This window comes from Oncorhynchus nerka, linkage group LG2, assembly GCF_034236695.1.
Source record: "Oncorhynchus nerka isolate Pitt River linkage group LG2, Oner_Uvic_2.0, whole genome shotgun sequence".
Classification (NCBI taxonomy): domain Eukaryota; kingdom Metazoa; phylum Chordata; class Actinopteri; order Salmoniformes; family Salmonidae; genus Oncorhynchus; species Oncorhynchus nerka.
In genome coordinates this window covers 61,837,879-61,850,747 of record NC_088397.1, presented here as the reverse complement: position 1 = coordinate 61,850,747, position 12,869 = coordinate 61,837,879, and the positions used below count along the sequence as shown (strand labels likewise).

At 43.9% G+C, this 12,869-nt stretch overlaps 2 protein-coding genes across 10 annotated transcripts in view; one reads left to right on the top strand and one right to left on the bottom strand.

The window, feature by feature from the left end:
* The window catches only part of ppfia4 (PTPRF interacting protein alpha 4), a 130,757-nt gene extending 125,355 nt beyond the window's left edge, over nucleotides 1-5,402 (bottom strand). For 4 of the 9 annotated variants that reach the window (XM_065000813.1, XM_065000816.1, XM_065000857.1 and 1 more), the window contains exon 1: nucleotides 4,039-5,402. In XM_065000813.1, coding sequence (XP_064856885.1) covers nucleotides 4,039-4,293 — 255 coding nt within the window. In that variant the 5' untranslated portion in view covers nucleotides 4,294-5,402. The remainder of the gene's footprint in view (nucleotides 1-4,038) is intronic. The other 5 variants (XM_065000822.1, XM_065000842.1, XM_065000864.1 and 2 more) reach the window with 2 other exon arrangements.
* Nucleotides 5,403-5,885: 483 nt separating this feature from the next.
* Nucleotides 5,886-11,993, top strand: tmem183a (transmembrane protein 183A). Its single transcript, XM_029676296.2, has 8 exons — nucleotides 5,886-6,695; nucleotides 8,330-8,419; nucleotides 8,529-8,699; nucleotides 8,960-9,119; nucleotides 9,340-9,520; nucleotides 10,064-10,144; nucleotides 10,259-10,417; nucleotides 10,590-11,993. Exons 1-8 carry the CDS (start codon nucleotides 6,632-6,634, stop codon nucleotides 10,773-10,775), a joined length of 1,092 nt encoding a protein of 363 aa, XP_029532156.1. The 5' UTR covers nucleotides 5,886-6,631; the 3' UTR covers nucleotides 10,776-11,993.
* The last annotated feature ends 876 nt before the right edge of the window (nucleotides 11,994-12,869 follow it).

Here is a 12,869-nt window from a genome sequence, read left to right as displayed (position 1 = left end):
AAATAACACAATACAGCATGGCATATTTATATAGTGGAATAGGTCTATCCTAAATCATATTTACTTTCTATTTTGCAGCTCGGGCGGTTATTCTAGACAAGGCTCTTATGTGTCTTTATCCTTCTCTCACAAGTCATTTGCTGAAGGCCCAAGCCAATACTACGTCATCTACTGGTATAACATTGTTATCGAATGCCGTTCTGAAACAAGCTCTTGACTTTTATTTTGGAAATTAAACCAGAAGCTGCAAAGCAACTCTAATGTCTGGTCTGAAGTTGCTTGATTGACTGGCTAACTTCAAATAGCTACGTTCGGTTCATGTCCTTTGCAGATGCCACATTACTGACAAAAGTTTGTACGCATAAAAAAGATGTGTAACCGAGTGAAGGGAGACATAAAGTAAGAATTGAATGAATAAGTGTTCATTCATAGTCGTAACGTAGGGTTTGTACGTTTACAGATCCATTCATGTTTGACGCATGGCTTTTCTTACGACGCTAACAATTTACGTATGGATTTTCTTATAGTCCTAACGATATGTTTGTTCAACCTTTTGGCAGGTATCTGGCTACAGCAGAGAATGCCAACGCTGTCATCAAGGCAAGGGGTGGCTACTTTGAAGAATCTCTTTGTTTAACACTTTTTGGGTTACTACATGATTTCATATGTGTTATTTCATAGTTTTGATGTCTTCACTATTATTCTACAATGTAGAAAATAGTAAAAATAAAGAAAAACCCTTGAATGAGTAGGTGTGTCCAAACTTTTCACTGCTACTGTACATATTCATATTTTATTTTAAGTGGTCATTTAGCAGACACTCTTATCGAGAGCAACTTACAGGAGCAATTAGGGTTAAATGCCTTACTCAAGGACAGACAGATTTTTCACCTAGTCTGCTCGGGAATTCGAACCAGCGACCTTTCGATTACTGGACCAATACTCTTAACCCCTAGGCTACCTGCTGCCTGTTCCGGGATTTATCCGATGGCATTGAGGAGTTTATCACATCAGTCACCAGGCTTCATTAATAAGGGCGTCGATGATGTCGTCCCCAGAATCTTGGATTACAGGCAACAGGCCAGAGCTTCCGCTTTCAAGGAGTGGGACACTAATCTGGACGCTTATAAAAAAAATCCCACTACACGCTCCGACAAACCATCAAACAGGCAACGTGTCAATACAGGACCAAGATCGAATCCTACAACATGCTCGTCAGATGTGGCAGGTCTCGCAAAATATCATGGAATACAAAGGGAAAACCAGCCCTGAACTGTCCAGTAACGCAAGCACATAGCTGAGAAAAGTAGGGGTGCTGCAGCACCCCCTGAAAAATCTGAACATCAAAAGATATACAAATTCTCACAAAAGTAATGCACTGGGCCTTTACTATTCCTGTATTAGCGGACAAATGTAGCCGACTGTAGAGCGGGCAAATCCACCCTCCCTTCTTCGCTGTGAAAGAAATCACACCACCTCCAAACATCTTCCCGCGGCTATGCGCAAGCCTACCAGATGAGATAAATACCTTCTATGCTCGCTTCGAGGCTAGCAACACTGAACCATGCATGAGAGAACCAGCTGTTCTGGATGATTGAGTGATTACCCTCTCCGTAGCCGATTTAAGTATGACCTTTAAACAGGTTAACATTCACAAAGCCACTGGGCCAGACGGATTACCTGGACGCGTACTCAGAGCATGTGCTGACCTGCTGCCTAGTGTCTTCACTGACATTTTCAACCTCTCCCTGACCCAGTCTGTAATACCTACATGTTTAAAGCAGACCTCCATAGTCCCTGTGCCCAAGAAAGCCAAGGTAGCCTGTCTAAATTACTATTGTACCATAGCACTCACATCTGTAGTCATGAAATGCTTTGAAAGGTTGGTCATGGCTCTCATCAACACCATCATCCCAGACACCCTGGACCCACTCCAATTTTTTTACCGCCTCAACAGATTTACAGATGATGATCTCTATTGCACTCCACACTGCCCTTTCCCACCTGGACAAAAGGAATACTTACGTAAGAATACTGTTCATTGACTACAGCTCTGTGTTAAACACCATAGTGCCCTCCAAGCTCATCACTAAGCTAAGGACCTTTGGATTAAAAATCTCCCTCTGCAAATAGATCCTGGACCTCCTGATGGGCCGGCCCCAGGTGGTGAGGGTAGGCAACAACACATCCGCCACACTGACCGTCAACACAGAGGCTACTCAGGGGTGCGTGCTTAGTCCCCTGTTCACCCACATCTGCGTGGCCACGTATAACTCAAACACCAGCATTAAGTTTGCTGACCACACAACAGGGTAGGCCTGATCACTGACGACAATGAGACAGATTATAGGGAGAAGTGTGTTGCCAGGACAACTGCCTCTCCCCCAATGTCTGCAAGACAAAGAAACTGATCGTGGACTACAGGAAACAGAGGGCTGAGCACGCCCCCATCCACATCGATGAGGCTGTAGTGGAGCAGGTCGAGAGGTTAAAGCTCATCAGTGTCCACATCACTAAGGAATTATCATGGTCCACACACACCAACACAGTCTTCCCCCTCGGGAGTCTGAAAAGATTTGGCATGGCCCCACAGATCCTCAAAAAGTTAGAAAGCTGCACCATTGAGAGCCTCTTGACTGGTTGCATCACATCAGCAGTGTGGTTCTCCAATAAACTCAAAAACACACAATCACACATTCCAAATCGAAACACATTTTTTGGTAGGATTTTTTTTTTTTTACAGTAACAACCTTACATAAACAAAATACAATAAACAGACACAGACTAATTTCAACAAACATGATTGACATCACACCTGCTCAGACGCACATGTTCCCACCTCAACCATGCGTATGTCTCAACCACAGTCTCCCTCAACCTTCATCCCCTGGAACTGTCCAGTGCTTGTAGCACTCTATTCTAGATGGCCTCAAATTGCACTCTTCTATTTTTCTCTGTAGCCCACACCTTTTCAACATATAAAAAATAATACATTTGATTCAACCACTGTCGAAGAGACGGAGGATCATTTGATGTTCAGTTTATGAGTAGAAGTTTTTTCAAAATCATTAGTGAGAAAAGTATGGTCCACCCCATTGGGCATATGAGGGTTTGGGCTATGTCCCAATTCTCCAACTTTCTACCGTTGTGCCATTGCACACTACCCATCATAGATTTCATGCAGACTGACGTTTGATGTCATGAATCTTGCCCTGGAGGCAGAACTGAGCGATTTCCACTCGATGGACTAGCTGCAAGGTCAAAATTGGCTATATCCCAAAAATACATCAAAACAAAAATGTGCTTTTTGTTCTTAATTTGAGGTTAGGGTTAGGTATCAGGGTTAGCAGTGTGGTTAAGGTTAGGGTTAAGATCAAGGTAAGGTTTAAAATCTGATTTAAATTATTTGAATGATCCAGGCTGCATCACATCTGGCCGTGATTGGGAGTCCCATAGGATGCACAATTGGCCCAGCGTCGCCTGGGTTAGGCCGTCATTGTAAATAAGAATGATTTCTTAACTGACTTGCCTAGTTAAATAAATGTTAAACTTTCAAAAATAAAATATGGCTGTGCCAGCTAGTGACCACTGGAGCTGCCTCCAGAACAAGATTCAAGACAATAAATACCAACCTGTGGATTCCATGGTAGAACTCCCTCCATCCAATGCTTCCTTACATCAATCCAATGCTTTCTTACACCAATCCAATGCTTTTAAACCAATGACAGGGAGTTGGCAATTGCACACTTTGGCAGAAGGGTGGAGAATCGGGATGCAGCCACAGTCTCCTTTCCTTGTCTCCTGTCCTTCATTGCCATTGATAGGTCATTATAGAGATTGAGGGGAAGAGCAAGGGGGCTTGAACCAGTGACCCTGTGGTAAGAGAGGATTAACTATAGACCATGACCGTCATCTCCTCTAGCACAACAGCAGTAGTCTGGGGAGGACACCCCTTAAGATCCACACCTCTTGGCAGAAGCTCTGCTGGGTTATGGAGGTAATTGGATACATGTATGTGTGTGTGGTGTTCTCTCTCACCTGAGGTAGAGCCGCATAGATCTGACGCTGGAGCACATCCCTTTCATGCAGCGCACCCTGCAGCTTGGTCTGTGATTGGATGAGTGTCTCCTGGGTCTCGCGCAGGGACTCCAGCAGCTTGTCTCTCTCGTCCAGCATGTTGACCATCAGTTGCTCGAAGTTGGCTTCCGGGTCCGAGCCGTTCTGAGCCCCTCCACCCCGGGGAGGACCCCCCGAGTCCCCCTCGGTGATCGTTGGCATCACCTCGCACATCATATTCGCTGCTTGGTGCTTACAGTCCTATAGGCGTGTATCGCTGTAATGATATGGGCGATATCCTCTGCTCTCTGTAGGCTACTCGCTGCCGCTGGCTAATAAACACAATGATTGATTGATGTGAATAGACTATTTATCGTTGATGATCGCGATTATTAGAAAATGGCATTAATCATCTAATGAAAAACTTTCTTCCAAAATCATGAAATTTAAATCAGGCGATTGTTGACCTTTTTTCCATGTCTGCCGGCGATGCTTCATCTGGCACATCCGCCCAACCCCGCGCGCCACTCATGTAATTCCAGTGCGTGTGATTTGATTGACAGATCAGAGACACTGTGATGCCGCCGCTGACCCTGTCGATGACATGTTCCAATCAACTGATCTGGGTTCCGAGGTTTATTAGGCGCTCTTTCGCTTCAACAGACACCAGTTGCCGATAACCTTTCACAGAGAGATGGCGATAGCCAGCTAGGCATGTCTGCGGCATCTGCCTTCTCAACCCCCCGCTGCCATCTCCACACCGCCACCGAGCAGACACACACACCACTCCTCGCTCTCCCTCACACACGGGCTCCCGCAGCTGTCACCACTACCGCTACGGAAACCGAGCAACTCGCCGCTTTCTAAAAAACAATTTAAGCATAATTTACATCGATGTCACCGCAGGTGACCACAGCTATCCACATGGTCGCACGTCGTTTATTTCCCCCCTTTTGACCAGCGGACAAATTCAGTATTGTGTTTAGACAACGGAAAATCTTCGAACGCTCTCTCCATAATTTTTTTTTAACATTTGCTCTAGCGGCAGAAGAACCCCTCACATCAGCACCACCTTGCGCGTCGACGCGCTATTATGCCACGCCGTGCATGCGCGCTCTGGCGACTGAGACCAAAATTGTGTCATGCGCAGCGCAGCCTGATGGGACCCGTTATGAATTATGGAACTGGAATTAAATGGAAAGTAAAATACCGCATTGGGATATAAACTGGATGTTATTCATAAACAAATGCATTAGGGTGCCTAGCCTATAGCCCATTGGACAATAGTCTACCCATAACCCTTCCAAACATTGGCTTCTGTTTGTCTTATCTTAGTGCGTTGTTCAGTAACACCACCACGCCTGGAGGCTTGTTATATCTATAAATGCTGCATTTACCATTCATGAATCTATTTCTCATCTGATGCATTTTCGCCGTATGGCAGAGCTATGACACAAATCCGGGATATTCAAAGGTTCTTGTATGACTATGGCTGACATTGCAATTTCCGATTCCTGTAGTGGGCTAGGCTACTGCACTGTAAAGACTATAAATTCATGTTTTGACTCATGTTATGACTAAATCATAAAATGTAGGACGTCAGTAAGCTAAAATGGTTTCATAGTAGCCTGGCTGTCTCTCTTATGCTACTTCATAAGATTTAAGATGACAAAATATGTTGGGATTTTAACTCAACCTTCATCAGAGATACTATTGAGGAGATGGAAAATTCCATTGGAATCGTATTATAACGCCCGTAGTGTACGTTGCCCACGCGCCGTGCGGTGCATTTTGGGAGATTCTGGGACAAGGGGCGCTAGCCCAAAAACGCAATATGAACATACATTTCGTAAACAATAAGTACAACATTATCAAATATTTTCCGAGATAGTTCACTTGTTATCTGTAATATAGTATAGCTTGAAATCGTGACATTACGTACTTTCGAGGAATAGGCAGGGTTTTCAACATTTGATGCGTTCAAGACAACTGGGACCTACGTGGTCAAATCACAACGTTAGTAATCTTCAAGTCGGAACGTCGGAGCTCTAGAAAGAGGCCCGAATTACCGAGGCGGAATTGTTAGTTGGATGACCGTTCAAAACTATTTTCTCAGTCAGAGCTAGTTTTTTCCAAGTTAACAGTTGTTTGAACGCGGCATCATACCCTGATTTTGATAAGGGATTGTGTGACGATTACACAATTGTTCGACAGTCTGCTGGTGAGGCGTTATACGTTCCTCCATTCCATTTTCCAATGGGATTCCTATCTCCTCCTTTCCTTAATATATCTGTCCTCATGCAGGGTAACCGACTAATCTGATTGGCGAATGACCACTCTTGTCCAATCAAATTCGATAAGGATGAGCTCGTCGTTGACAACTGAAACGAAGGAAGTCTCGCGTTATTTAATGAACGTCAACTCATTTGCGTCAGTCCCATGATGGCTGAAGATCCTGGAGGAACATTTTTCGATTGCTGTCCCACCTTTTTCTCTTTCTCTTTACCTCTGCTTGTCATAGAGACATGGCAGGACACACAGCCTCGATAAGTGGCCACAGACCCCTCTTACCGTCATGCCCAAGAAAGGGAACCGAAAACGGCTGAAATTTCGGTCCGGGGACATCTGCTCCGAGTCAGGTAGCTAGCTCGCTAAAGCGAAGTCTTTGACCCTGACGTCGGCTTTCAGTGGTGGACATATTGGGTTGATCCTCGAGGATAAAAATCAAACTACCCGATTCTATTACCATCATTGATTAAAAAAATGATAATTGCATGTGCATATTCATGAGGCTTGCAATGTCAGAAAGGTATGTATAAGGCCTCTTTTTGGTCGATGTCAGGCATACCCATCAGAGGCGCGTCGCAGTGTCGCTAAAGTTAGTCAGTAGGGTTCGTGGGTGGGAATCACTGGGGAAGCAGAGTCCATTTAAAAAAAGTACTATTACAACCTATGTTGGGATATTTGCGTTCTGTAATTTATAAATACAAATACGTTTTTAATCCCAAAACCAGAGAGCAGGTTAAGTCCACAAAGCAAATATTGCTTTGAAAGTTATGACCTGCAGCATGGTCAAGCAAGTTAATGTTTGACAGGTCACTAAAACATATACTGATTTATAACTACAGTTACTGCAAGTCAGCACAAATACAACAGGAGCACTGCCTCTGCTATTCCAGCACCATTTCAAATGAAACATTTAAATAAAATCAAGATATGCTTAGTTTAATACACGGAAAACAAACTTACAGATACCAAAAACAATTTAGTCCAATGTTGCTAAATATCATGTGGCTGTCTATTGTACTGATTTGTCAGTGTGCACATGTAAGAAAAAAAACTAAAATTCCCTCACCCTACTTGTAGACTAGTTGAATGCCATCCTCCTCTCTTACATGTTGGCAAAATAGGCTATGGCTCTGTTTATATAGTAAGCTTTTAGTTTTCATTTTCATAGGCTAGCATGCATTTTAGCTAGGTTGCCTAACTTCCTCACATGGGCTAAAATGAACCACATACGTTAGCTAGTTTTAACGTGAGCCAACTAGGCTTCATCTAAGCTACATATTGAACTTCAATCGTCTCAGACCAGTGGCAGAATATATTCATTCATGGTTAGTTCATTTTTATTGGTCAAATATTTGGGGAAGCCTGGCTTCCCATGGGGTTCCTGAGTGGCGCAGGGGTCTAAGACACTGCATCTCAGTGCTAGACAACACTGAGTGTAGTTAGACTTCTCATTGTATTCCTTTCTCTGCTGTGTTCTGAGTAAAGTGAAAGGGCGTGTTCGAGCGGATCACTTTTGTCAAGCCGATGACCATCGGCTTATATACTTGGTGCTTTCAAGACAACTGGGAACTCCGAAAAAAAACAAATTGGAAAATTGGAGCTGTCGCAGATGCACCGCTCCCCTGACTTGACTGATTGACTTTCGTCTACAGTCGGTTGCTTACCGTTAGCACTGAAATGAGCACAAAGAAAAGTCATGTTTGAGCCTATCAAATACATGATGCATCTTGGGTAAATTGTGACTGATTGACTGACTGATCGACAAGTAGTTATTTATGATGCAAAGGGAGTTGTTAATCAGTCAGTAGGCAGTTGCCTGCAGTGTCAAACAAGCCAAAAGTGTGACATACCTAACCAGTGTTTTCAGGTCACCACAGACTAAGGAAAAGGCATGAGGGGAGCAAGAAGTTGTTTAGTACTATTGAGATGCACCCTATGTTATTGTGAGCTCTTGGTAAACCGCATATTCTCCCGTCTCTTGCAGTGACTGTCGCTGATTTTGCCAATGCTGACCCAGCTGTTGTGAAGTCGGGGAGGGTGAAAAAGGCTGTTGCCAATGCAGTTGAAAAAGAAGGTAAGATCATCAATCAAAATGCTTGGGCATGTCCATTCTACACACACAGCAAAACATTGATAAACCACATTATTGTGCTTACTAACTTTCCACGGTGCTTGTCCTGCAGTGAAGTTGTTGTGTGGACTGGAGGCGTCGCAGGGTTCCTTACAGGAGGTGTTCTCATCAGTGTCCAGCCTCACCGGAGACGCCCTTGAGAGTAGCGACGACCTCGACCCCGGGGAGGATGGAGTGAACGAGCCTAAAGAGGCACGCAAGAAGAAAAACAAGAGAAGGAAAGGTACACCGCCTCTAGTCATGCATTTTAGGGTTGAGGGCTGCGTCTCATTCCAGATGGTTGCTCCCTTCCCTCTGTCCATGTTAACTGATATTACAGTGTAACTGGGTAGGTGATAGCAATAAGCTGTAAACTAGGCCTATTTGGAGCTATTGTGTTCACCTATCCAGTCATTTCAGCACCGTATGTGAACAAGGATGGATAGGAGTGAACTTTTCTGAATAAAACACAGCCCATCGTTTGACTCTTATTTGTTTTCCCAGAGTGTAGTGAGTGCAGTGATGGGGAGGACTACACAGTGGATATCTGGCTGGTGCTGGCTTCCTATATCCGTCCAGAGGATGTGTGTACGTTTGCTCTGATCTGCAGAAACGCCTGGACCGTCACCTGCACTGCTGCCTTCTGGACCAGACTATACAAAAGGTAGGGTTAGACATTTTCATTGCCACAACCTATATTTTAGGTGGGCTCCTGCAGCTCTTGATAAGACTTGAATCCTGGAAAGTCAGATGCGCATTGCCCTTGGCAACTGGCCCCTAAAGGAGAAGTAGCCTAGTTTTCTTATTTACGTATTTTCTCTCCCTCTCTCTTTCCCTCATTTCTCTCCCCCTCCCTCTATCCCCCGTCTCTCCCGCTCCTATAGACACTACAGTCTGGATGCTTACCTGCCGTTTCGTCTGCAGCCAGACTCCATAGCAAGGAAGCGTTGTCTACGGGCTCGCGTAATTCGCTCCCTCTTCCACCTGTATGAGCCATTCAGCTCACGTGTCTCCCTAAGCCCCGCCCTCCCCGAGTCCCCATCCACCACGCTACTTAACTCCAAGGTAAAGAATCAAGATGGCAACAGGCTAGCGGTTGTGCCATAGAACTGTATGGTGTGTGGAGTTAGAGGTTCTCGCCTTATTCGGATCCTGTGAGGGTCTGATAAATTGATCTGTACTATAACTCACTAATCCTGATCCATCAAGTTCTGGCTTTAATGTGCACTTGACACTTGTGCAATCCAATGCTAAGAGATGTTTTACCTTTTTTCTTTACACCCCAGTATCTCTACTTGCACGTTCATCTTCTGCACATCTACCATTCCAGTGTTTTAATTGCTATATTGTAATTACTTCGCCACCATGGCCTATTTATTGCCTTAACTCCCTTATCTTACCTCATTTACACTCACTGTATTTAGACTTGTCTTTTATTCTACTGTATTATTGACTGTTTTTTATTCTATGTGTAACTCTGTTATGTGTCGAACTGCTATGCTTTATCTTGGCCAGGTCGCAGTTGCAAATGAGAACTTGTTCTCAACTAGCCTACCTGGTTAAATAATGGTAAAAAAATATATGTTTTACCTGTTTTCTCTTCTGCAGTGTCTGCTCTTCTGGGTCAATAAGGTTGTGGGCACTCGACCTGAGCCCATGTGGGAGTTCAACTTCAAGTTTGTGAAGCCGGTATGTATTCATGCCGAACTGTCTGAAGTACACTAGTGAAACATGTTTACTTTAAATTTGAAGTAAAACATTTAATTGTAGTGAAGGATACCATAGTTTGTGTCTCTCCTCTAGGCGATGAGGTGTAAGGCTGACAGTGCCACCCGGGGTCTGCTGCTGCCCCGTCAGTATGAGGAGGTCCATGCCAACCCAGACTCAGACTGCTACCTGCTGCAGGTCACCACCCTCAACTTCATCTTTACCTCAATTGTCATGGGGATGACCCTTTCCCTGGTCAGTACACCACTTACTCATCCTGGTTTTTACTCTGTAAAGACCGTCTCCATCCATGAAGTTGCATTGTTAAAGTCACAATGTGGTTGTACCTCATAGTGGGCCTGTTTTAGGAGAGGGGAACCTGTGCCTCCTTCCTGTCTAACCCACTCTGTCTCTGTTCCCTCTCCAGTTTAACGTCAATGTGAATGCGGACATGCGTCACCACAGAGTGTGTCTGGTGTTCCAGGACTCTCCTCTCCAGCAGGGGAGGAGGAAAGGGGAGCAGGGGGGGACACAGGTGGTGCTGGACCCTGTACACAGCGTGAGACTCATGGACTGGTGGCATCCTCAGTACCCTTCATCCCCCTACACCTAGAACCCTCATATTATCCCACATGCTCCACACATCACCCATTTAGTCCTAGAAATCACTGTAACCGTCTGCTCGTACACCTAGAACATTTACATCTACATTTAAGTCATTTAGCAGACGCTCTTATCCAGAGCGACTTACAAATTGGTGCGTTCACCTTAAGACATCCAGTGGAACAGCCACTTTACAATAGTGCATCTAAATCTTTTAAGGGGGGGGTGAGAAGGATTACTTTATCCTATCCTAGAACGCCCAAAACCATCCACAATACAGTCTCCCTGTACACCCAGAACCTTGCTTCACCTCACCCTTCTCCAGCCCCCAACACGGAGTCCTCTAGTGTATTATTTACATCCCCCTACACCAAAAACCACCTACCTCCTCAGTACCCTAGCTCTCTATAGACAAACCCTCAACTTCCAATCCCCCTCACATTGCCTACCCTCAGACCACCCTATAAGTTTGTTGAACAGATGTAGACAATGTCATTTCTTTTAATATTTCCTCTCTGTAACTGTGACCTCTTTAAGGGACTTTTGATTTCACTTATTGATTTGACTATTCTACGGGCCAAAATTATGATTTGCTGCTTGCGTAATTATTTGATTTGATACCTCTAATCATTGCTTACTTTTAAATTGTAATTTTTAAAACCCCACCTCCTGATTCATCCCCTGTGTATTCTCCTCAGGAAGTAATGTCAGTTCTGAGGCTGCTGCATTGTAGCGGAGCAGCATTTTATATCCTGCCTCTGTCTGTTAGAATGTTTATGAACACCAGGAGACCAGTCGTTTGTAAACAATGACCAGTAGAAACATGTCAATCATGCTTAATTTCTAAAAAAAGGGGCGTATTTGAAGAATCAACATATAATACCCACAGGAAACTATTTCAGTTCTACTATTTACTCAATCGTCCAATCAAAATTCATTTAAGAACATTTGTGTTTGAATTCAGAAGTTTATCGTGTGTAGTGCAAAGCTTTTTGTTGATGATCAGACCTGAAATTGCTTTATTGTAAATACATGTATAGCTGATTGACCTTGTGAAGGACATGTATACATGTTTGGCTGTGAGAGCCATCCATAACATCATTCCGCATGTAAAGTCTGGAAGCTGTCTGTATGTGATCTGATTGTTTGGCCAACCTCCTGCACTGTAATACAACTGTAAAGAACCCCTTCCATACTTCTCTATCAATACAAATGGGGTTTCTTACTATCATGTTTCACATATGGTGATATATACTTAAAATGTTGCTGCTATATAGCCTGTGGGGTAAAGTAATACAGTATTTAGTCCTATCCAACTGTTTCCTTGACAATAGTGCCCTTTTGTGGTAAATGGAGGTAAACATGGAAAGTGTAACTTTAAAAAAATATTTTATTTAACCAGGTAAGCCAGTTAAGAACACATTCTTATTTACAATGCGGCCTTATGGGACTCCCAATCACATCTGGTTGGGATACAGCCTGGATTCGAACTAGGGTGTCTGTAGTGATGCCTCTAGCGCTGAGCTGCAGTGACTTAGACTGCTGCACCACTTGGGTATAGCTGCATAGATATATTTTGGGGTGAAAGCATTTGTAAAGTTTAAACCATAGAGAAATCCCAGAGTATCACACATTAAATTGTTAAATGTGGTCAATTGAATGTTTATCCATGTATTGCAATGTGGATAATTGATTGAATTACAGCTGATGCGGAATCCACAAAGACAATAGGGCGAGGCCACGTAATGGTCCGTGGGTAAAATCACTGGGGAACCAAGGAAAAGCCATATTACAACTTAGTGAATTCAGACCCCTTGACATTTTCCACATATTAACTTAAGTATTCAGACCCTCTGCTATGCGACTTGAAATTGAGCTCAGGTGCATCCTGTTTACATTGATCATTTTTTTAGATGTTTCTACAGCTTGATTGTAGTCCACCTGTGCTAAATTCCATTGATTGGACATGATTTGGAAAGGTACACACCTGCCTATATACAGTGCATTCGGGAAGCATTCAGACCCCTTGACTTATGAGTGGCCCGCCCGGATTTGAACCAGATCGAAAATCTCTGGAGCGACCATGAAAACAGCATGATGACTT